General features: G+C 40.5%; 1 protein-coding gene across 2 annotated transcripts in view; it reads left to right on the forward strand.

The window, feature by feature from the left end:
• Positions 1-25,360, forward strand: part of LOC140726511 (protein SPMIP2) — a 55,847-nt gene that overhangs the window by 7,595 nt on the left and 22,892 nt on the right. For both annotated transcript variants that reach the window (XR_012098655.1, XM_073043004.1), the window contains exon 2: positions 10,680-10,912. Coding sequence is in view for 1 of the 2 variants with exons in the window: in XM_073043004.1 (XP_072899105.1) it covers positions 10,680-10,912 (233 nt within the window). In the remaining variant the exon portion in view is untranslated. The remainder of the gene's footprint in view (positions 1-10,679; positions 10,913-25,360) is intronic.

Here is a 25,360-nt window from a genome sequence, read left to right on the forward strand (position 1 = left end):
TGAGGGGGTTAGACTATGAGGAGAAATAGAGTCACCTGGGACTGTATTTGCTAGAATTTAGAAGAATGAGAGAATATCTTATAGAAACATATAAAATTATGAAATGGGTAGATAAGATAGAGGCAGGAACATTGTTTTCACTCATAGGTGAGACTAGAACTCTAGAACTAGGGGACATAGCTTTGAGATTTGGGGGAGTAGATTTAGGATGGAGATGAAAAGAAACTGCTTTTCCCAGAGAGTGGTGAAACTGTGGAATTCTCTGTCCGATGAAGCAGTGGAGGCTACCTCTTTCTTTCTTTATCAATCTTTTTATTGATATAAAAAGAGCGTATCCACAAGCAAGAGGAGAATTATCTCAAATATATATATATCAATAACAATACATACAGAAGGTGAAATAAACATTATCAAAATCATACATCAAAATCTGATATAGAATGTATAATAAGAAAAAAGATCATTAATTCTCTTATCAATTCATAAAAAGAAAAAGGACTTTATGAATTTTTATATGAAAAAAACCCCACTATTCTCTACAAACAAAAACAAAAAAAGGACTCAGCAGTCCATCCTGAGAGTAAAACCAAGAGAAAAAAGACTTTCTGATCAAATCCAGAACTTCGAAAAAATAACTGGTTAGAGAGTCAGTGCAAAAATCAATAAATCAAACCATAGGAAAATATTGAATAAAAAGGTCACCAGATTTCTTCAAATTTAAAGGATGTATCAGGTGTCCAACTTCTTATTTTCTCTAAGCTTAAACAGGACATGATGAAGGAAAGCCAGTAAAAAACAGTAGGTGGATTAGGATCCTTCCATAGTGGCTGCCTCAGTAAATATAACTAAGACAAGGTTGAATAGATTTTTGCATAGTAGGGGAATTAAGGGTCATGGGGAAAGGGCAGGTAGGTGGAGATGAGTTCATGACTAGATCAGCCATGATCTTATTGAATGGATGAGCAGGCTCAATGGGTCAGATAATCTACTCCTGCTCCTATTTCTTATGTTCTTATAACTGGACTACCTCACAATAGCATGCAAATGATACCTCACACAGTTGAGAAAGACAATGCAGATGAGTGGGAACACACCACTATCAGGTTTTCTCCCTTCAGATCGCACACATCCTGTTTTGTATATCTACTATTACCTCTTCATCAGTGTTGGATCTATATCTTTGAACTCCCTAGCCTGTGGAAGTATCTTCACCAGTTTCATTGAAGCTGTTCAAGAAAACCTCTCCTCACCATCTTCCTGTGGGCAATTATGGATGGTCAATAGATATTGGCCTTACCGGTGATAACCAGATCCTAAATAATGAGCAAAAGTGCATTCTTTGCTCCATAGATGCTGTCTGACCTATTGAGTATTTCCAGCCCAATCTGACTTTTATTTCAGATGTTCATCATGTGCAAAGTTTTATATTTTGCAATTCAGCATTTCCTTTTGTGTTCCTGTTTTAATTCATCCCCTACATATAGATAAGCTGTGATTAACAACACTTCACCATCTCTCACAGCCAGGACCACTAATTGTGGTCCCTCCCGAACTCTGTCTCAGACATACCCTTTGTTTCCTCCAGCCTTCACTATTCTCTGCAAACATTTGATTGCTAACTTTACTCAGTTCAATGAAATGAATTAACTTGAAATTTTTTTACAGATACTGTCAAGACTTTTTGAGTATTTCTAGCTTCTGTTCTTATTTAAGATTTCCATTCGTTGCTATTTTAAAACTGTGCTTCAGTAAGACAGATTATCTAGATGAATAATATTGTTGTTTGTTTACAGTTCAAAAGACTGCTTTTTGATTAGTAATACAATTTTGTCAATATCAAATATAGTTGAAGCGACTACATAGAGGAATGGAGGTGGAGCGGTATTAATGGCTAAAATGGAAACTTGCACTTGTATGTTACGGCAGTGTTAAATACTGACTGAGTACTTTGTACCTGTCTCCACGAAGGGATAGGGTGCTTCCAAAATAATAGTGAAGAAGGAGATAATTCAGATGTTAAATGTATTTAAAAAATAATCTCATGGAGGTACTAGAAAATTTGAAATAAGTTACTAGGACTGAAAAGAATGCATCTTAGGATTCTGTGAAGCCATGGAAGGATATTATGAGAACACTGATCTCTCAATGCACCTTGGATACTTGAGTGTATCCGGAAGACTGGACAGAGATGAATTTTATCCTCTTGTTCAATAAAGGAAAATGATAAGCCAAGAAACTACAGTTTAGTCATTTTAACAAGTGAGGAATGCTTTTAGAAACCTTGATCCAGGACAGAATTAATACTCATCTGGAGGAAAAATGGATTAATAAGGACGAGCCAGCTATCAAGGACAAATCATGTTTAATTAGATTGATGGGATTAGTTGATGAAGTAATGGATAGAGTTGATGAGGGTAATGCACTTGTTCTTGTATAGGTGAACCCCTACAAGGATTTTGTTAAGTTGCCACATGACAGAATTTTCATCATAACTGATGCATGTGGGTTTAAAAGGGACATCAATAGCATGGATGCAAAGTAGATATTAAATACTATAATAAATAACTGAAGGAAAGTAGTTGTATTCCACAGGGATTGGTATTGGGCCAGAGTTGCAGAAAAATGTGAAGTGATGTGCGTTGGTAGGAAGAATAAGGTGAGACAAGATGAGAATCATGCCAATCTTCTAATAACCTCAATTGGAGTATTGTGTTCAGTTCTGGACACTTTATTATATTTATTGTTGGGTATTTTTTTCTCTTAGTCCTTTGATTTTTCTCTCCATTTTTCATTAAAAAGAGTGCTTGCACCCAATCCTAGGCAAATTAATTTAAACCTTTTCCACCATCAGTTATTTTTTGCACAAGAATATTTGATCTTTGCTCATGAAGGTACAATAAAGAACACCTTGGTCAGATACAGGCCTTGTTCTAACAGCCCAGAAATTTGAGTCCCTCCTTTCTGCATTACTTTGAATCTGCTTTATCCTATAATTTCTCTATTTATATGTGTATAACACTGTATTCAACTTTACCCTTGCATTGGCCATAGGGCCTTACTCCTTTTCATTCTAATGTCATTGATTCTCAAATGGGCAATGACATTGGCCTCCTCCCTATACATCCTCAAAAATTATTTCATCTTAGTGACAACTTTTAACCTGCACTAGGAAGATGAGCCACCATCAGGGACTCACAATGACATTTGCAGAAGTAGCTGTCTCCCATCACCATTGGGCTTGTACCATTTGGTGTGCCCTTCCGTTCAGTCATTTTATTCACAGTACCAATAACATTACTTCAGATTATACATTTTTGGAACCCACATATCATTTTGGTAAATCTGCATTGCATTCTTTTAGGACAAGATATCTTTCTTAAGAATTAATGTACAGAACTAATCACAATATTCCAGGAGTGTTCAAAGCAAGGTTTTGTAGAACAGTAATATAACTTCTATCTCCTTATCCCCCATTCCTCTTAATACAAGACCATTTATTCTATTACCCGTTTTTTGCCCATCCATCAATTCCTAAATCTCCTTGGACCACCATTGCTTCTAGATTTTTCATAATTTGAGGTAATCTTTTCAACCTTATCTTAAGTCCAAGGTGGATGAGTTTGTATTTGCTAATACTAAAATTCACTTGTCATTGATTGGATACCATTTGCCCGTTCAATTCATATCTCTTCCTACTTTTAATGTTTCCATCCTCACGTCTTGCAACTTCACCTCTCTATGTATCATTTGGTGATTTCTAGCTCATTATCTGAGATTTTTTCCCCCTCTCACATCTCAAAGACATTTGGGTTGGTAGAATAATTGTGTGCTGTAAATTGTAAAGTCTGCATAGTAGAAATCTGGGAGGAGTTGTGAAGAATGTAAAGAGAATAAAACAGGGTAAGTGTAAGTGGGGTTTTGATAGTCTGTGAGTTGAAGGACCTGTTTGGGTGTTGTATGTTTCTATGCTTGACTGATAATCATTAACTGAAGCCATAATGCAAAATAATGCTGCATAGCATTATCTTGCCAATGTAGTTTTCATTATCCCTGCCATTGGCTTCTGCTATGGAGCAGGATTCATAATGACATTGCATGAAGTTCAGCTTCCAATAATAGTCACTACTGGGAATTTTATCAAATGTTTTGGGTAAGTCAATATAAAAACATAAATTTATTCTCATCCCAGCTGCATTAATCATCTTTCAAAATGTTCAGTCAAATTTTTCAGTTGTGAATATCCTTTAGAAATCCACACTGGCTCTCTTAGAAATATTTAGAGAAGTGTTTAGTCATTCTTACTTTCATTGAAGTCTCCAGTAATCTTCCAACAATATCTGAGTTTCTATTCCTGTTCTTAATTTCTTAAATGAAACAGAATGAACATTTCTGAAATCAAGTGAGTGTTGGTAGATTTGTTTAAGACATGTAATATTAAAACCTTTGAATGTTTTTAATTGAAAGGTTTTGAAATTCTCAACTACTGTTACCTTTGTCATTACTAAGCTAATTGCTTAGATTAATTTAGGCAAGAATGCTCAGAATTTAATTTCTCTGGATGCTATCATCTTCCTCTTTTATAAGTAATACCAAAAAGAAATCATCTGTATATCTATTCCAACTTTTCAAACAATATTATTAGTTTTAAACATCTTGTCTGATCAGAAGTCTGTAATGAGTCTCAAATCCCACATTGTCTATACTTTCTCCTACCATGCCTCACAATGGACTTGAATCTATTCTCCAATTCCTCCATCTCAGTCAAATATTTTCAGATGGCATGAATTTCCAAATGAACCCGAGATGTTTTCCTTCTTCCTGAACTGTGGTTTTCCCTCTACCAGAGCTGATGGAGCTCTTGACCACATCACATCTAGTTCTGACACCTCTATTTCAGGTGCAATAAACAGATGAGATTCTGGACAAAGCAATGACAGAATTCCCCTGGTCCTCACCTCACATACCACCGATTTACATTTTCAGTAGATGATCCTTTGCCATGTCTTCCAGCTTGAACAAGATTCCACCATCAGACATATCTTCCTCTCCACTCTGCTAATGAGACTTTGACTGGATTGTTTCCTCTGCAACCCTTGGATTGCTTTACACACCCTATCAATCTCTCTTCTTATGACACTTCCCCCTTTTACTGCAAGTAATACAAAATGTCCTTCCACCTCTTCTCTTCCCACCATCCATGGACCCAAGCAGTCCTTCCAAATGAAGCAGTGATTCACTTGCATTAGTTTCAATCTGCTGCATTCCAAATCCACAATAGAGACAATTCTACATTAAAGAAACCAGATGCAGAGTGGGTAGTGGCATTCAGTTTGCACAGCTGACTCAGAACTTTGTCCCTTCCTCTAGTGTCCATCCCACTCTGATCTATCTGTATCCAGCCTCTTGACTGGCATAAAATGATCTAACATAAGCTTGAGGACCAACAACTCATTTTTTGTCTGGGCATTTCCCAGCTGTCTGAGCTCAGTTTCTGATAACTCACATTCTCCACCTGTGTCAGAACTGGCCATTCCTTAATACAAGTCATCCATCAGAAATATCAGCTCAGTTTTCCGTTCTCCATTAATATAGCCTGGCAAGCCACGCACATCCTGATTTGCTAGGCTGTGTTAATGGAGAATATTAGTAGCCATTTCAAATTTCAAACTTTTGAACATTAAATTTCATTTGACTACATAATAATTTCCTCTATGTTCACACAGTAATAATTTTAATTTAATCACTCATTATTAAAACTAAAATGAATTGTATTCTTTTTGACTCAGAAATATATTATTGCAGATAACTATCTTGATTGGTCTTATGAATTGACTTGCCCTTAGGAAAAGTTCTTTCAAAATAAGCTCAAGCTCAAAGCAAATTCCCATCTTAAAATTACTCTGCCTCGCTATGTGTTTCTCTAGTTTCTGTATATCGGCAGTTACACTGATATCAGGAACCTTTAAAAATTCCAGTTGTAAGTCCAAATCTTCTTCTATTTACCATATACACAGTGTTTATTTATATCTTTACATCACCATTTATCATTGAACAAGAAAATTTAACCCCAATTTTCCTTTCTTATCTCAGGCTGAGCAGAATTTAATGAAATACTTCACAGAAACATAGAAAACCTACAGTGCAATACAGGCCATTTGGCCCACAAAGTTGTGCCAAACATGTCCTTACCTTAGAACTACCTAGGCTTACCCATAGCCCTCTATTTTTCTAAGCTCCATGTAAGACCCTATCGTTTCCACCTTCACCACCGCTGCCGGCAGCCCATTCCACACACTCACCACTCTCTACGTAAAAAAACTTATCCCAACATCTCCTCTGTACCTACTTCCAAGCACCTTAAAACTGTGCCCTCTGGTGTTAGCCATTTCAGCCCTGGGAAGAAGCCTCTGACTATCCACACAATCAATGCCTCTAATCATCTTATACACCTCTGTCAGGTCACTTCTCACCCCCCGTCATTCAAAGGAGAAAAGGCCGAGTTCACTCAACCTATTCTCATAAGGCATGCTCCCCAATCTAGGCAACATCCTTGTAAATCTCCTCTGCACCCTTTCTATGGCTACCACATCCTTCCTGTAATGAGGCGACCAAAACTGAACACAGTACTCCAAGTGGGGTCTGACCAGGGTCCCATATAGCTGTAACTTACCTCTCGGCTCTTCAACTCAATCTCATGATTCATGAAGGCCAATGCACCGTATGTTTTCTTAATCACAGAGTCACAGCTTTGAGTGTCCTATGGACTCGGACCCCAAGATCCCTCTGATCATACTGCCAAGAGTCTTGCCATTAATGTTATATTCTGCCAACATATTTGGCCTACCAAAATGAACCACCTCACACTTATCTGGGTTGAACTCCATTTGCCACTTCTCAGCCCAGTTTTGCATCCTATCAATGCATCGCTGTAACCTCTGACAGCCCTCCACACTATCCACAACACCCCCAACCTTTGTGTCGTCAGCAAATTTACTAACCCATCCCTCCACTTCCACATCCAGGTCATTTATAAAAATTACAAAGAGTAGGGGGTCCCAGAACAGATCCCTGAGGCACACCACTGGTCACTGGCCTCCATGCAGAATATGACCTGTCTACAACCACTCTTTGCCTTCTGTGGGCAAGCCAGTTCTGGATCCACAAAGCAATGTCCCCTTGGATCCCATGCCTCCTTACTTTCTCAATAAGCCTTGCATGGGGTACCCTATCAAATGCCTTGCTAAAATCCATATACACTACATCTACGGCTCTACCTTCATCAATGGTCTATAATTTTCTGGGCTATCCCTACTCCCTTTCTTGAATAACGGAACAACATCCGCAACCCTCCAATCCTTCGGAACCTCTCCCTTCCTCATTGATGATGCAAAGATCATTGCCAGAGGCTCAGCAATCTCCTCCCTCGCTTCTCACAGTAGCCTGGAGTACATCTTGTTCAGTCCCAGTGACTTATCCAGCTTGATGCTTTCCAAAAGCTCCAGCACATCCTCTTCCTTAATATCTACATGCTCAAGCTTCAGTTGTGCCCTAAGCAGTTTCTTAGACAGATTCAAATAACTGCTTTTGTATTTTTCTGCCACTGTTTTTAAATCTAAGGATCTTGATTACTCTACTAACTCATAATGCCTGCTTCTTTCAAGAACTTGAGCACATAAACATTTGAGACTTCCTGCCCCTGTCCAGCATTTAGAATGGTGTAATTTAGTCTAAGTTGCACTATTTCTGAAAAATTTATTACTTCATACTGTGCTGCATTAAATTTCATCTGCCCATTCAGGAGTTTGTCTTAAGTCTTGTTGCTATCCGTTAATTATGCTCGTCATTGTTTACCGTAATTCCAAGCCTTGTGGTAACTTTAGCCTCCACACCTATATCTAGTTCGTTAATGCATATAAAACTGTTCCCAGAAATTACCCCTGGGAAACTTTCAGACCACAAAGCAACCATTTACTGCTACACCCTGCTTTTTGTTTCTGAGGTAATTTCCTAATCATGCAGATACTTGCCCTTTAATCCCATGGACCCTAATTTTATCAATAAGTTCATTATGTGGGATGTTTTCATTGCAAGCTCCAGGAAGTACCCTAACCTTACAAAGTCAAAGTTGAACAGCCAAACCCATGTTAAACTTTCTATAATAGGATTTTAAAACATATTGAAATTGACAACATGACTTTCTCAAAAGTTTACACATTCCCAATGTGCTCACTAAAACTATTATTATATTAACAAATGCCCCTCTTGTATGGTCACTAAGGTAAAGATTCCCTCATGTGCGAAAAGTACACAGTAACAAAAGTATCTCATGTTCTAGATACAACTGTAAGAAAGCTAGGACTGAAATACTCTGAAGTGTATGTGGGCAAGTTTTGGAATAAATTGTGACACTTCGGACTGATAAATACTCAAAAAATACTCTGATGATAGATGGAATAAAATTCTTAAACGGGTTAATAAATCGTCTTTCTGTGCTCATCATTCTCTTCTACAATTTAAAGTGGTTCATAGAGCTTACATTTCTAAACAGAAGCTGTCCAGTTTTTATCCGAATGTTTCTCCACTTTGTAATAAATGCAACTCTGCTGATGCCTCTTTAATTCATATGTTTTGGTTTTGCCCTAAAATTGAAAAGTTTTGGCAAGAAGTATTCCTTACCTTCTCACAACTTTTTAGGGTCCAATTTGACCCAAATCCCCTTACTGCCTTGTTTGGCATTATTGCAAATGAAGATATAACTTTAAATACTCCTAACCTACAGGTTTTAGTTTTTACCTCTCTTTTAGCAAGAAGAGCAATCTTGCTTAAATGGAAGGAGTCTACTCCTCCTACACATCTTCAATGGCTACGTGATATTATGTCTTATTTAAATTTAGAAAAGATCCGCTGCTCAGTCTTAAATTCGAAACAATCTTTTTATGATATCTGGAGACCTTTCCTAAATTACTTTTCCAATTTATAAAGTTTAACAGTGCACAGACTTTTTTGTATATTTTTATCTTCTCTTCTTAAGCGAATATGTTTTTTTTTTCTAATTATCCATTATCATCCATCAGCTTTTTTCTTTGGTAGTTGGTAGGGGGTTGACTTTTTTTATATATAAAAAATCTCTTTTATGATGTATGACCTATCTTTAAATTTTTGATTACAGAGTGGTATACCTTTATGTGTTATGCTATAACATTTTAATCAATTTTATTACAATATATGAATGTACACAAGTTATGTTGAGATGTATCTATGTGTTGCACTCTAAATCTTGTTTTTTCTTCTGAATAAAAATATTGTAAAAAGAAAGAAAAATAAATACTGATAAATAATGGTTCACATTGAGGGATTTAAAAATTTGTGAAATTACAAAGTCTTGCTGCAAAATTCAGGAACTACCCCTTTACATTGGAAAATTGTCAACCTAATTCCATTATTTAAGAAATCTTTCAGAGATTTTTGGTCACCCTGCTATTGGAAGGATGTTGAGGCTTTGAAGAGGGTGCAGAAGAGATTTACCAGGGTGCTGCCTGATTTAGAGAGCATGTGATATCATCAGAGGTTGGATAAACTTGGGTTGTTTTCTCTGGAGTGCTGAGGACTGAGGGGAGACCTGAGAGAGGTTTATAAGATTATGAGAAGCATAGATGGAGCAGGCAGGGAGTTTCTGTTTCCCAGGGTTGGAATGTCTAATACCAGATGGCATGTGTTGAAGGTGAGAGGGGGTAGGTTCATATGAGGGGTAAGAGTTTTTACTCAGAGAGTGGTGAATGCCTAGAATGAGCTGCCTGGTATGGTGGTAGAGGGAAATACTTTAGTGGCTTATAAGAGATGTTTAGATAGCCACATGGATGTCAGGAAAATGGAGGGATTATGGATATTGTGTATGTAGGTGTGATTAGTGTGTGGGTGTTTTTGATTTACTTTTTAGCTTGTTCAGCAAAATATTGTGGGCCAAATGGCCTGCTCCTGTGCTGTACTGTTCTATGTTCTATGCAAACCAAAAAATACAGACCAATTGGTTTACTGCTAATTGTGAGAATATTATTGGACTCATTAGAATAAAAGAATGATGAGGAAACTTCAAAAAACTGATCTGATTAGAGAAAACCAAAATAGAACTATGAAATGTTGATCATGCTTAACAATCTTAATTGAATTTGTTGTGGAATTGAGCAAATAGTAGTAGCAGTAGTCAAGAAATATTTATGGATAGAGTTTATGGGCACAAGTGGATAAAATTACAAAGGGACAGTGATAGATGACGACAGTTGGATGCCATTAAGTCCAAGTGTTAGTTGATTCAGAAACTTTTTCTATTAATACTGAAGTTAGATTTACTAGAATTATAATGAACCATTGGTGTCTATGTACATACAGTAAATTAAGAAAATGTGATAACCAGATACAAAAATATTCAAAAATAGGATTCAAAAGTAGTGGATATTAACTAAAAGAAATCTGAGGTCAACATATTTTCTCTGGACAAGGATAAAAATAGTTATTAATTCATAGCAGCTGGCTGGAGTTGAAGTACCTCTCAGTCATCACTGAATAGTGGGAAGGCTCGAGCCTAATGTTTTATTTATATTCTGTAACACTTTGAGACCTGATTACTAAAGTGTTGAAACATAGATCTAAATGTTGTTACTTCACAAGTTTTCCTTTTCTAGGACCAGATGCTTCAAGAGATTACAGATCAAAACTCCCCGACTTCCCACACTATATTGGTGAGAATAGACACATTTCTGCTGAAAGTACTGGTGACCTAAACTACTTGTATCGTTCTGCACCTTATGATTCATATCAAAAACGCAAGGACTGCTACGTAGGAGAGATTGGCTGGGGCCTGTGTTTCGGTCCAAAACTAAACAGATCTAGTCTCTTAAGCGGAATGCAAATCAAGGTACAACTATAAAAATTGATTTTTACATTTCTGTTTAATTGTTAAATTTATGGATTTTTGGTCAAATTTTGTGTCCAACTCAACAATATGCCAGAGTAGAAATCAATGCTCCCTATACTCTCTAGTATTTGTCATTTCCATCCTTAAAAGATTCTAATTTCCTCCCCTAATACCTCTTATCATTTTATAAACCTTGATTAAGTAACCTCTCAGCCTTTGATGCTCCAGAGAAAACAGTCCAAGTTTGTCTGACCTCTCTTTACAGCTAATGCTCTCCAATTTAGACAACATCCTGGGGAAACTCTTCAGTATCCTCACCAAAGACTCTACATCCTTCCTGCGACACAGCAACCAGAATTGCACACAGTTCTCCAAATATGGCCTGACCAAAGTTTGATACAGCTGCAACAAGACATGCTTACTTTTAGAGTCATGCTGTCGTAGTTATGCAACACAGAATCAGGCCAATCTCGTCCATACCAACCACAGTGTCTTCTTGGGCTTGTCCCATTTAGTTACATTTGGCCTAACTCCCTCCAACCTTTCCTATCCAAGTACATGAGCGAATGTTGCCACTTCCTTGGGCAGCTCAGTCCATACACCTCACCTCCAATTGTGGAAAAATTGCCTTTTCAGGCTCCCTTTTAATCTTTTCCCTCTCACCTTCCATCTATGCCCTCTGGCTCTCGGCTCCATTACCTGGGAAAAAGAATGTAACAGTCCATCTTATCAATGCCCCTTCATTTTATAAATATCTATAATATCACTGCTCAGCCTCCTTTGATCCAGGAAAGCAGCCGTAGCATATCCAGACGCTCCTTATAACTCAAGCCCGCCAGTCATGGCAACATCCTCATGAAATTTCCTTTAAAATTCATGTTGCTCAAAATGCAAGTAAAGTTCTGCCCCTGAGGGTTTTCTCTAGTAATTTCTTTTTCTCATACCACATTTACATCATGTATCCATTATATTCTCTTTTGTTTCCCTGGTTACATTCTCCCTCTCCACTTTACAATTTTCTTTCTCTGCTCCTAAACCATTTTTGTTTCCCTACTCATCCACTTGGTAAAGCTATTAGAGATGTCAAGAGACAATACCAATCCAAAATGGAGTACCAGACCAGCCATCAGTTGTGGCAGAGCTTAGAGAACTATAAAACAAAGTTGAGCAGCATTGCTGACAATAGTACACCATTGTCAAAGAGCTTAATGCACTCTATGCATGTTTTAAGCAGAAGGAAATTGGTATGTGACCATCCACCTGACAACCCCCGAAGCATCTGAACCCACAGTCAGCATTGCAAACCTAAGACTATTCTTCTGGACAGTGAACCCACAGAAAACCTGATGTGCCTGAGTTTGTCCTTAGATCCTATGCAGATCAGCTGGCTGGGGTATTTGCAGACATTTAAGGCACTGTACGGATCAGCTAGCACCTGTCCTCACTGAGATATTTAACACCTCCCTGCAATTATGCAGGGTTCTACTTTAAAGTTGTTACAATCATTCAATTTCCCAAGAAAGACAAGATCACTTGAGTTACACCAGTCGCTCTGACTTCAGTAGTTAAAGAAACTGTTAAACATCTGATGGCCTATCTTAAATCCATTATTGATCCTCTTCTTGACTCACTACAGTTTGCTTTTAGAGAAAATTGCTCAGTTAAGGATGCAGTTAACTTGTGCCTTCTTTACATTCTTCAACATCTGGACTCTCCAAACACTTTGTCTGATCCAATGTTGAGAAGCGTAAACTCTCCCCAGGCCTGAGTTCTTTCACCCCTCCTTAGAAAGTACTGTACCTCCACGACAAATCCATTAAATTCCAGATGTTTGTGGATGACACGACTGTAGTGGGTCTCATCGCTAATAATTGTCTGACCTCAGAGAGAGGAAGACCAACTTGCAGAATGGTGTGCACATAACAACTTGGAGCCTAATGCCATTAAGTCAGTGGAAAGGAGGACTGACTTCTGCCGATAACCCCCCCCGGAAATTAATGGTCAGGTTGTGTCTGTGGTCAAGTCAATCAAATTCCTGGGGATGACAAATTCCTGGGGATGACAAATTGAAGTGGGACATCACTAGGAAAGACCAACAGTGATTGTTCTTCCTACGCCAGCTTATGAAATTTAACATCTCGGGGCAGTTGAAATTTCTTCAACTTCCTCACAGACAGGACCCAGGCTGTAAAAATAGGGGACAAGCTCTCCTCTACAATCACTCTGAGCACCGGTGCCCCCCAAGGCTGTGTACTCAGCCCCCTGCTGTACTCACTGTACACCCATGATTGTGCAGCCAAGTTTCCTTCAAACTCAATATATAAGTTTGCTGATGACACCACAATTGTAGGTAATGATGAGTTTGAGTACAGAGAGGAAATTAAGAACCTAGTGGCATGGTGCAAAGACAATAATCTATCCCTCAACATCAGCAAGTCGAAGGAATTGGTTGTTGACTTCAGAAGGAGTAGCGGACCGCACGACCCCATCTACATCAGTGGTAAGCAGGTGGAACAGGTCAAAAACTTTAAGTTCCTCGGGGTGAATATCACAAATGACCTGACTTGGTCTAACCAAGCAGAGTCCACTACCAAGAAGGCCCACCAGCACCTTTACTTCCTGAGAAAGCTGAAGAAATTTGACCTGTCCCCTAAAACCCTCACTAATTTTTATAGATGCACCTTAGAAAGCATTCTTCGAGGGTGCATCACAACCTGGTATGGAAGTTGTCCTGTTCAAGACCGGAAGAAGCTGCAGAAGATCGTGAACATAGCCCAGCACATCACACAAACCAATCTTCCATCCTTGGACTCACTTTACACCGCACGCTGTCGGAGCAGTGCTGCCAGGATAATCAGGGACATGACCCACCCAACCAACACACTTTTTGTCCCTCTTCCCTCCGGGAGAATGTTCAGGAGCCTGATGACTCGTACGGCCAGATTTGGGAACAGCTTTTTTCCAACTGTGATAAGACTGCTGAATGGATCCTGACCCAGATGTGGGCCGTACCTTCCAAATACCCGGATCTGACTTGCACTACCTTACTTTCCCTTTTCTATTTTCTAATTATGATTTATAATTTAAATTTTTATTATATTTACTTCGATTTGTACTCCAGGGAGCGTGAAGCGCAGAATCAAATATCGCTGTGATGATTGTACACTCTAGTATCAATTGTTTGGTGACAATAAAGTAAAGTAAAGATCCTGATTAACCCTTACTCAGACATCATTGAGAATGTTGTGACCACCTCTATCACCGTTTGGTTCCCCAATATCTTGTCCCTCTTCAAGTCCAAGTTACAGTGAGTGGCCCACTCAGCAGAGAAGATCATTGGCTGTCAGCTACCGATATTAAAAGGCCTGTTCATTGACAGAACTAAAAAAGGAGCTGAAAAAATTACAGCTGACTCCACCCACCCTCACAGTCGCCCATTTACCAGATTGCAATCAGGGAAATGCTACAAGTCCATCATCACCTGGACTATACGTCATCTCCAAAGCTTATTTCCTGTAGCTATCCAGCTTCTCAACAAAACTAACACAGTTGTATTGCCCTAACTATCCCTGCACAACATCTGTTAAATGGTCTTTCCTGCTGTCCTTGTTCTGTTGATAATTATTTAATCTGTTCATATGTTCACATTTATTCAAGTTTGATTATTGATATTTGTGGATATGACCGTTCTGCTAATTGTTGATTGCTTGTGGCTGTTTGGACTGTTGTCTTGCAAATCGTTGGTTACTATTGTGTTGTCTGTTATGGTATTGTCCTGTGTTTTATGCTTGGCACTGAACCAGAATTAAATCTGGTATGTTTCACATACTGGCATTTAAGTGTTTCTGATTCTGATTTAATCTCTTCCTGCTTCAGGCTGTGGTTCCTTCCAGCTTTAAAAAGAACAATATAATCCCAATACCTTAGGAAAATAAGGTAACATGCCTTAATGAATACCACACAGTGGCTCTGATATCAATTGTCATGAAGTGCTTGAGAGGCTGATCGCGGTATGCATTAACTCTAGCTTTCCAGTGACCCTCTGCAATTCATCTTCCGCTGAAACAGGTGTACGGTGGATGCCATCTCCCTGGTCCTACACTTATCTCTGGAGTATTTGTAAAGGCACCTATGCTAAACTGTTGATTACAGCTCCAGGCAAACTCATCACCAAACTACAAGTCTTGGGAGTCAGAATCAGAAACCGGTTTATTAACACTGACGTATGCTAAGAAATTTGTTGTTTTGAGCAGCAGTACAATGCAATACATAAAAATTTCTTTGAGTTACAATAAGAAAAAAAATATATAAATAAATAGTGCAAAAAGAAAGTAAAATAGTGAGGTAGTGTTTATAGGGTCGTGGACCATTCAGAAATCTGATGGCGGACTGCATCAGTAAGGATGGGCAACAAACCCTCTGCCATTATTATATTCAAAAAATAGGTGCTCCACGGAGTTGTGTCTGCAGCACCTTACTCATCTCGGGAGCATCTGGACAGTAGAAACATCTATGTTAGATTATAGTTTATTGACTACAGCTGTACCTTCAATACTATACTTCCAAGCAAACTTATAGAACCACAGAACATTACAGCACAGAAACAGGGCTTTTGGCTCTCCTTGGCTGTGCCGAACCATTTTTCTGCCTAGTCCCACTGACCTGCACCTGGCCCATACCCCTCCATGCACCTCTCATCCACATACCTGTCCAAGTTTTTCTTAAATGTTGAAAGTGAGCCCGCATTTACAACTTCATCTCTTAGCTCATTCCCCACTCCCACCACTCTCCGTGTGAAGAAGCCCCCCCCCATGTTCCCTTTAAATTTTTCTCCCTTCACCCTTAACCCATGTCCTCTGTTTTTTTTTTCACCTAGCCTCAGTGGAAAAAGCCTGCTTGCATTCACTCTATCTATACCCATCATAATTTTATACACCTCTATCAAGTCTCCGCTCATTCTTCTACGCTCCAGGGAATAAAGTCCTAACCTATTCAACCTTTCTCTGTAACTCAGTTTCTAAAGTCCTGGCAATATCCTTGTAAACCTTCTCTGCACTCTTTCAACCTTATTAATATCCTTCCTGTAATTCGGTGACCAAAACTGCACATAATACTCCAAATTTGGCCTCACCAATGCCTTATACAACCTCACCATAACATTCCAACTCTTATACTCAATACTTTGATTTATAAAGGCCAATGTACCAAAAGCTCTCTTTACTACCCTATCTACCTATGAGACCACTTTTAGGGAATTTTGTATCTGTATTCCCTGATCCCTCTGTTCTACTGCACTCCTCAGTGCCCTACCATTTACCTTGTATGTTCTACCTTGGCTTTTCCTTCCAAAGTGCAATACCTCACACTTGTCTGTATTAAACTCCATCTGCCATTTTTCCAGCTGGTCCGGATCCCTCTGCAAGCTTTGAAAACCTTCCTCACTGTCCACTGCACCTCCAATCTTTGTATCATCAGCAAATTTGCTGATCCAATTTACCACATTATCATCCAGATCATTGATATAGATGACAAATAACAATGGACCCAGCACTGATACCTGTGGCACACCACCAGTCACAGGCCTCCACTCAGAGAAGCAATCCTCCACTACCACTCTCTGGCTTCTCCCATTGAGCCAATGTCCAATCCAATTTACTACCTCACCATGTATACCTAGCGACAGAATCTTCCTAACTAACCTCCCATGCGGGACCTTGTCAAAGGCCTTACTGAAGTCCATGTAGACAATATCCACTGCCTTCCCTTCATCCACTTTCCTTGTAACTTCCTCGAAAAGTCTATTAGATCTGTTAAGCATGACCTACCACGCACAAAGCCATGTTGACTCTCCCTAATAAGTCAGTCTATCTAAGTACTTGTAAATCCTATCTCTTAGTGCTCCTTCCAATAATCTACCTACTACCGACGTCCCACGGAAGGCTGCTGGACCAGACAACATCCCTGGTAGAGTGCTCAGAGGATGTGCAGACCAGCTAGCAGATGTTCCCACTGACATCTTCAACAACTCCCTGAGTAGCACCACTGTTCCAATGTTCTTCAAGGCCGCCACCATTGTCCCCGTACCAAAGAAGTCTTCAGTGTCCTGCCTAAATGACTACCATCCCATTGCACTCACTGGACCCCTGCAGTTTGCGTACCATCTCCCAACTCTGCACCCTGCAAGTCAACACTTCCCTCTGCAATTGGGCATTTGACTTGCTGACCAGTAGACTGGTCACTGAATTACAGGAAGGATATTAATAAGGATATTAAGGATATTAATAAGGTTGAAAGAGTGCAGAGAAGGTTTACAAGGATGTTGCTGGGACTTTAGAAACTGAGTTACAGAGAAAGGTTGAATAGGTTAGGACTTTATTCCCTGGAGCATAGAAGAATGAGGGGAGATTTGATAGAGGTATATTAAATTATGATGGGTATAGATAGAGTGAATGCAAGCTGTCTTTCTCCACTGAGGCTAGGGAAGGAAAAAGCCAGAAGACATGGGTTAAGGGTGAAGGGGGAAAAGTTTAAAGGACATTAAGGGGGCTTCTTCACACAGAGATTGGTGGGAGTGTGGAATGAGCTGCCAGATGAAGTGGTAAATGTGGGCTCACTTTTAACATTTAAGAAAAACTTGGACAGGTACATGGAGGGATATTGTCTAGGTGCAGGTCAGTGGGACTCACAGAAAAATGGTTTGGCACGGCCAAGAAGGGCCAAAAAGCTTGTTTCCATGCTGTAATGTTCTATGGTTCTAATCAGCAAGATAGGCAGCAGCACCCCCACCACAGTTATTCTAAATATTGGTGCTCCACAAGATTGTACCCTCAGCTCCCTATTCTAGTCCCTAAGCACTCATGACTGCATAGCCACAATCTTCTCCAACTCCATCTGCAAGCCTGCAGGTGGTAGCACCATTGTGGGCCGAAACTGAAATAATGATGAGTCAGAATACAGGAAGGAGTTAGGGAACTTAGTGACATGTTGTCAGGGCCACTACCTTCCCCTTAATGTCCACAAAATAAAAGAGTTTGTCTTTGAGTTCAGGAAAGGGGGTAGTACACATGCTCCTGTCTCCATCAGTGGTGCTAAGGTTGAGAGGATTGAGAAGTTCAAGTTCCTAGGAGTGAATTTCACCAATCATCTATACTGATCCAACCACATATCCAGGAAACCTCACTAATGCCATCCGTTCTATTTACCTAGGGAGTTCTCATCCGTGATCCTCCCCAGAGTTCACATATCACCAACTGCCGACCATAACCAAGTGCTCACAATACTATATAACCATATAACAATTACAGCACGGAAACAGGCCATTTCAGCCCTTCTAGTCCGTGCTGAACGCTTACTCTCACCTAGTCCCACTGACCCGCACTCAGCCCATAACCCTCCATTCCTTTCCTGTCCATATACCTATCCAATTTTACTTTAAGTGATAATATCGAACCTGCCTCTACCACTTCTACTGGAAGTGCATGATATACTGCATGATGCCGACTCCAAACATGGAACAGTCCATCCCGACGCATTTCAAATCATAGTCGGAGACTTCAACCAGGCCTGCTTGAGGAAAACCCTGCCCAATTACCATCAGCACATAACCAGAGGTCGCAACACACTAGACCACTGTTACACTAAGATAAAGAATTCCCACTATTCTATGCCCAGATCACATTTCAATAAATCTGATCACTTGGCTGTTCTCCTACCTGCATTTATGCCGAAGCTAAAGGGCATAGCCAGAGCCAGAGATTAAGACAACAAAAAGGTGGTCACAGGAGGTAGAGGAGCAGCTACAGGATTGCTTCAACTGGTCCAAGTCAAGACCTCATCTGCAGATCTGAATGAATACACCATGGTTGTAACAGAATTAGTTAAAATAGCTGCAGACGAGTGTGTTCCCACAAAATCATACAGAGTCTTCCCCAGTCAGAAGCCCTGAATGAACCATGAGATTTGAAATCTACTGAGAACCAGATCAGAGGCACTCAGGTCTGGTGACCAAGTAAGTACAGGAGTTCCAGGCGTGACCTCTGGAAAGACATCTCACGGGCGAAGTGACAATTCCGGACCAAACTTGAATCAATGATGCTTGACATTTGTGACAGGGCTTGAATACTATCACCTCAAAGTAAAATTAAGAGACATTGGAAACAACAGGGCTTCGCTTTCAGATGAGCTCAATGCCTTTTATGCTCGCTTTGACTGTCAAAATGTGGAGGAACCATCATGGACTCCCACTGCCTCTGATGATCTTGTGATTTCAGTCCCGAAGTCCAATGTGCGAGCAGCCTTCAGGTGGGTGAACCAACAGAAAGCATCTGGCCCATACGGGGTAGCTGGCCAAGTAGTATAGACTGTGCTGGTCAACTGGTTGGGATGTTCACTGAGATCTTTAGCCTCTCACTCTGTCAGTGTGTGGTACCCACTTGCTTCAAGTAGGCTTCAATTATACCTGTGCCTAAGAAGAACATGGTAATCTGCAACAATGGCTATCTCCCAGTAGCACTTACATCCACTGTGATGAACTGTTTTGAGAGGTTGGTGATGAACTCCCACCTCCCTGATGATCCTGTGATTTCAGTCCGAGGCCAATGTGTGAGCAGCCTTCAGGAGGGTGAACCATCGGAAAGCATTTGGCCCATACAGGGTTGCTGGCCAAGTACTAAAGACTGGAGCAACAGGTCCACAGCAGATGCTATCTCATTGAATCTTCACTGAACCTTGGAACATCCAGACAGCGAAGACGCATACAGCAGAATGCTATTTATCGACTACAGCTCAGTATGCAATACCATCATCTCATTAAAACTAATCAATAAGCTCAAAGTCCTAGGCCTCAATACCTCCTTATGCAATTGGGATCCTGCATTTCTCACTTATAGTCCCACTCAGTTCAGACTGGCAACAACATCTCCTCCATGATCTCCATAGCACAGATGCACCACAACTCTGTGTGCTTTGTCCACTGCTCGACTTGCTTTAGGCTTATGACCGTGTGGCTCAGCACACCTCCAATGCCTTACTCAAGTTTGCTGGTAAGCTGAATCAAAGGTGATGAATCAGCATATACAAGGGATATTGAAAATCTGGCTGAGTGGTGTCATTAAAACAATATATTACTAAATATCAGCAAGACAAAGGAGCTGATCTCAGGAGAAGGAAACCAAAGGTCCACTGCCCAGTCCTCAGAGGTGAAGAGGGTTAGCAACTTTAAATTCTTAGGTGTTATTTCAGAGGACTGGTCCTGGGCACAGCACGTCAGTATATTATATATTATTGTATAACTTTTATCTGCATGTGGCTTGGTATTGCAACGGCTCTGACCATGACTGCACGTAAGTGGAAACAGTGCCTCTACTTCCTTAGGATGTTGCAGATTCAGCATGACATCTAAAACTTTGACCAACATCTATAGATGTGTGGTGGAGTATTTTGACTGGCTGCATTACAGCCTGTATGGAAACACCAATGCTCTTGAACAGAAAATCGATAAAAAGTACTGGATACAGCCCAGTTCATCACAGGTAAAGCTCACCCCTACCTATATGAAATGTTGTCGCGGAAAGCAGCATCCATCATCAGGGACCCCCGCTACCCAATATATGCTCTCTTCTCACTGCTACCATCAAGATGATGTTTCAGGAGCCTCAGAAACCACACCACCAGGTTCAGGAACAGTTATTACCCCTCAACCATCAGGCTCTTGAACCAAAGAGGATATCTTCATTCAGCCTCACTTGCCCCTTCACGGAGATGTTTCCACAACCAATGGACTCACTTTCAAGAACTCTTCACCTCATGTTCTTGACTTCTATTGCTTATTTATTTTAATTTCTTTTTTTTGTATTTCCACCCATTGTTGTCTTCTGTGCTTCGGTTGACTGCTCTAGTTGGACGGTGTTTCATTGATTCTGTTAAGGTTATTATTCTACAGATTTATTGAGTATTCCCACAAGAAAATGAATTTCAGGGTTTTATATGGTGACATAAATGTACTTTGATAAAAAAAATTACTTTGAACTTCTTCCTCAAGAGGGTAAACAAATCTGGTACATTCCACTTGCCCCAACCAATTTTTATCAATGCACCATATATTATTATATAATTTTTATCTGCATGTGGCTTGGTATTGCAACGGCTCTGACCATGACTGCAAGAAACTGATGAGAGTTGTGGACATAGCTCAACACATGACAGAAAACCAGGCTCCCCTCCACGGACTCTGCGATATTTCTCACTGCCTCAGTAAAGCAGCCAAAATGATCGAAGTCCCCGTCCACCCCGGACACTCTCCCTTCTCCTGTCAGGCAGAAGGTACAAAAGCCTAAAGGCATGTACCATCTGGCTCAAGGACAGCTTCTACTCTGCTGTTTGAAGATTATTGAACATTTCCTTAGCACAGTCAGATCAGAGTCAGAATTCAGATTAAGAGTCAGGATTGTTATCACCGACATTTGTTGTGAAATTTGTTGTCTCACAATACATAAAAATCACTTTAAATTACAACAAGAATACCTTAAAAATAAATATTGCAAAACGAGAGCAAAGTAGTGAGGTAGTGTTCATGGACCATTCAGAAAACTGATGGTGGAGGGGGCAAAAGCTGTTCCTAAAACTTTTGAGTGTATGTCTTCAGCTTCCCTTACCTCCTCCTTGATGGTGGTAATGAGAAGAGGGCATATCCAGAATCATGAGTGTCCTTAATGATAGATGTCACCTTCTTGAGGCATCGCCTTTTGAAGATGTCCTCAACGGTGGGGTGGCTAGTGCTGAGATGGAAATGGCTGAGTTTACAATCCTCTCCAGCATTTTATCCCAATCCTATGCAGTGGACTGTCCATACCAGATGGTGATGCAACCAGTCAGAATGATCTCCAAGGTACACCTGTATAAATTTACAGTAATCTTTGGTGACAGAACAAATCTCCTCAAACTTCTAATGAAATAGCCACTGGCATGCCTTCTTCATGGTTGCTTCAATACGTTGGGCCTAGGGAAGATCTTCAGAGATATTGATAGCCAGGATCTTGAAGATAGACTCTTGACCTCTTAATCTACCTTACATAATCTTTCACCTTATTGTTTATCTGCACTGCACTTTCTCTGTAGCTGTTAAATTTTATTCTGCATTGTATTATTGTTTTACCTTGTAGAATCTCAATGCCCTGTGTAATGATTTGCTCTGTATGAAAGGTATGTAAGACAAGCTTTTCACTGCATCTCAGTACATGCAACAATACTAAACCAATTCCAGTTCACTCCTATGCTCTCCCCAATGGTCCAAACAACATTCAGGACACCTAGGTTTATAATCACTATAAAATTAAATTCTGTGTGATTTCAGACTCAAAAGCAGCAAGAAAATAAGTTGAAAATCTTATAAGAGCTAACTTCAAAGGAAGGAGGAATGATACAATCAAGATTATTGCATGGGCAGGGGCTGATCAATGTAAAAGAGAGAACTGGTATGCACAATGAACTTGGGGAATGTTGTAGAGACAGCACTGGTGGTATTTATCCAATGAGATAATCAATATGCTGAGATGCCCATTGTGGACAATGCGGGTCTGAGAAGGGATTACTGTTGCCCAGTTGGATGAGTATTGTGCCAGGAGCAAGATCTTGATCTTCAACAGCCTTTTCCTCATTCAGTAAAGGCTGTGCTGGTGTGCTTATTACAATGACTGCCTTTGCTGAAAGGTAATTCCCAAGATATGGGAAATGGTCACGTTTTCCAGGGTCACAGCGCGAACCTTAACTGTCAGAGGGGAATGTGGTTTAGTGAGGGCAGACAGGCGGATGACCCATCTGTGGTGTTTCAATGGTTCTAAGTAGACCTGAAAAAAAGGGAAGAAAATAATGAACTCTATAAAACTCTGCTTACAGCAAGGTGAAGTGGTCATTAAGAGAATGTAGAAGAATGTGCCTTGTATTAAAAGGAAATGCAAATTAATCATACCTGTGGGCGCAGGTGAATTCAGCAGGAAAAACATTCAGTGCTGTAAAAACAAACCAGACATATTAACGATAGAGCAGTTGTTACTTGTAATCCAGAGGCCGAAGTTCAAAGCCCATTCTGTCATGTGTGGAAATTAAATATTGTGAATGATTTGGGAAAACAACAACTGGTCTTTATAATAATGACCACAAAAATGACTAGATTGACATAAATATACTGACATATATTCCAAGATAGCGGCACGACGCAGCTTGCACTCCAGAGCTGATTATCTGTTATTTGTGAAGTGGGGTGCCGTGCGCAATCATAATCGATTGAAAACGGATGTGGGAGCACGGAGGAACATCGGGAAATCTCCAGGAAGACCTTCTTCGTTGCTGTGAGGTCCGGGACTCTGCTGGGAAGAACAGGCCCCCAGTCCTCGGGGTCGCTTTGCCGATGGCCGTTGTCGGGGCCGTCTTAATACGCTCGGCAGAGGATGGTACTTGGAGAAGCTGTGCCAGAGGGGATGGTCGTCAGCTCGGAGGTTTGATGGACTTGGAGTCAGCTGCAGTTAGGTCGTTGTCGGTGTGTGCTGCGTCTGCGAGGCTGGTTTCAATGGAGCTTTCATTGTCTGCTGCGTCTGCGAGGCTGAGTCGGGTGGCGTCGTGGAAGTCCATAGCAGGGGTATTTCCTTCTGCCGCCGGCGTGGGATGACGAGTCTGTCGGGACCCTGGGGACTTGTGGAAACTGTGTGGTGATTTCTTTTGAACTTATAGTCCTTTACATCTTCGGACTATTTTTACTGTGCCCATGGTCTGATTTTTATCAATTATGCTATTGTTTGCACTATTGTAACTATATGTTGTAACTATGTGGTTTTGTGCAGGTCTTGTAGCTTTAGTTTTTGGTCTTGTTTGTCTGGTGGATTTGGAGCTCCTTTCTGGGGAACACACTAAGATGGTAGCGCGATATTAATATGCAGCAGCCTCTTTGGACTCTGGATTGGGGATTGCCAAACGTTACGTGGATTTTCTGGTGTAGTCTGTTTTGTCATATGCTTTTGTGATATCATTCTGGAGGAACATTGTCTCATTTTTTAACTGCATTGCATTTGTGGTTTCTAAATGACAATAAATTGAATCTGAATCTGAATAAAGCCCCAGATATACGACTCCAGCTTCTGATGTGGGTTAGGCCAGCCACTCAATTGTACTATTACTGCAGTATTGAAACTGAGAAAGAATGACACTGGATTGACTTCAGCTTACAATGTGGACATACCATAGCAAAATTAGTCCAGACCTAATCAATCTTGCAGAATCTCCCTCAAAGTCATCCAGGTACTGATGACAAAACTGAGGGAGTTCTCCAGTAAATAGTCAGGAAACAGCCTGAGATAGTGTCAGGCAGAGAATAATATATTTAAGACAATATGCTTCAGGATAATTTCTGTGTTTATTATATGGCACAGCAGAAGGGTGAAACTTTTGACCTGCTGCCTTAGCTGCAGTGACCCATGTTGACGATTGACCTTTGTTGTTGTCAGTAAAAAGTTTGCATGTTTTCCCTTTGACCATGTGGTTTCCTGCGGGGGCTCCAATTTCCTCCCATGTTCCGACCAATGTGGGTTGGTCGGTTAATTTGGCAATTTAAATTATATAGAATCTGAGGTGAATGTGGGGCAATAAATTTGGGATTAGTATAAATGAGTCAGCGTGACTCATTGAGGCAAAGGACCCGATCTCATTTGGTTTGATTCTAAGCTCTGTGGCAAGATGCCATTCCCTGTTTGCGGGACAGACACACCAGGGTTGAGGCAGTGGTGTACAGGTAGGAGGGAGCAGCCTGAGAACCCTGATGCCCATCATGCCAAATAATTATCGTCTGGATCCTTGTACAGCCGTAGAATCAGTGCTCTTGAACAGGGCTGAAGAAACACTGGAAGAAGCAAGGGCACAGAATGTGGGAGAAACACAACAGTGGTAGTGCCACCACTGAGCCGCAGTGTCCTGAAGGCCATCGTGGTCAGACTGGGATTGCTCTCCAAAATATTCCACTGGCGCAAAGTAACTGCAGTTCTCACCGTCAACCAAACGCAGTACAGCTGGGGATTCTCTGACAGCACCTCCCAATGAAGACAACAGAGCCATTGGAACACCACCTCCTGCAGGTTTCCCCTCCGAACGCCACACTATTCTGACTTGGAACAAGTTCACTCGTCCTTCGCTGCTGGATCTAAATCCTCAAAATCCCAACCCAGTCACATGCTGGGACGAGCTTCATCTGAAGGATTACAGTGATTCAGAGAGGTAGCTTCTTGAATCTTCTCAAGGGCAACTAAAGAAAGGCAACAAATGCTGTTGTGGTGAGAAACACAGATTCCAAAACAAACTGATGAGCAGAGAAGCCTAAACTATACAATTTTAGAAAGAAACACTGAATGAGACTAATTTTTAAATCATCTAAATGGTAAATAATACTAATTAATTTACTATTGAAAA

This window comes from Hemitrygon akajei, chromosome 4, assembly GCF_048418815.1.
Source record: "Hemitrygon akajei chromosome 4, sHemAka1.3, whole genome shotgun sequence".
NCBI lineage: Eukaryota > Metazoa > Chordata > Chondrichthyes > Myliobatiformes > Dasyatidae > Hemitrygon > Hemitrygon akajei.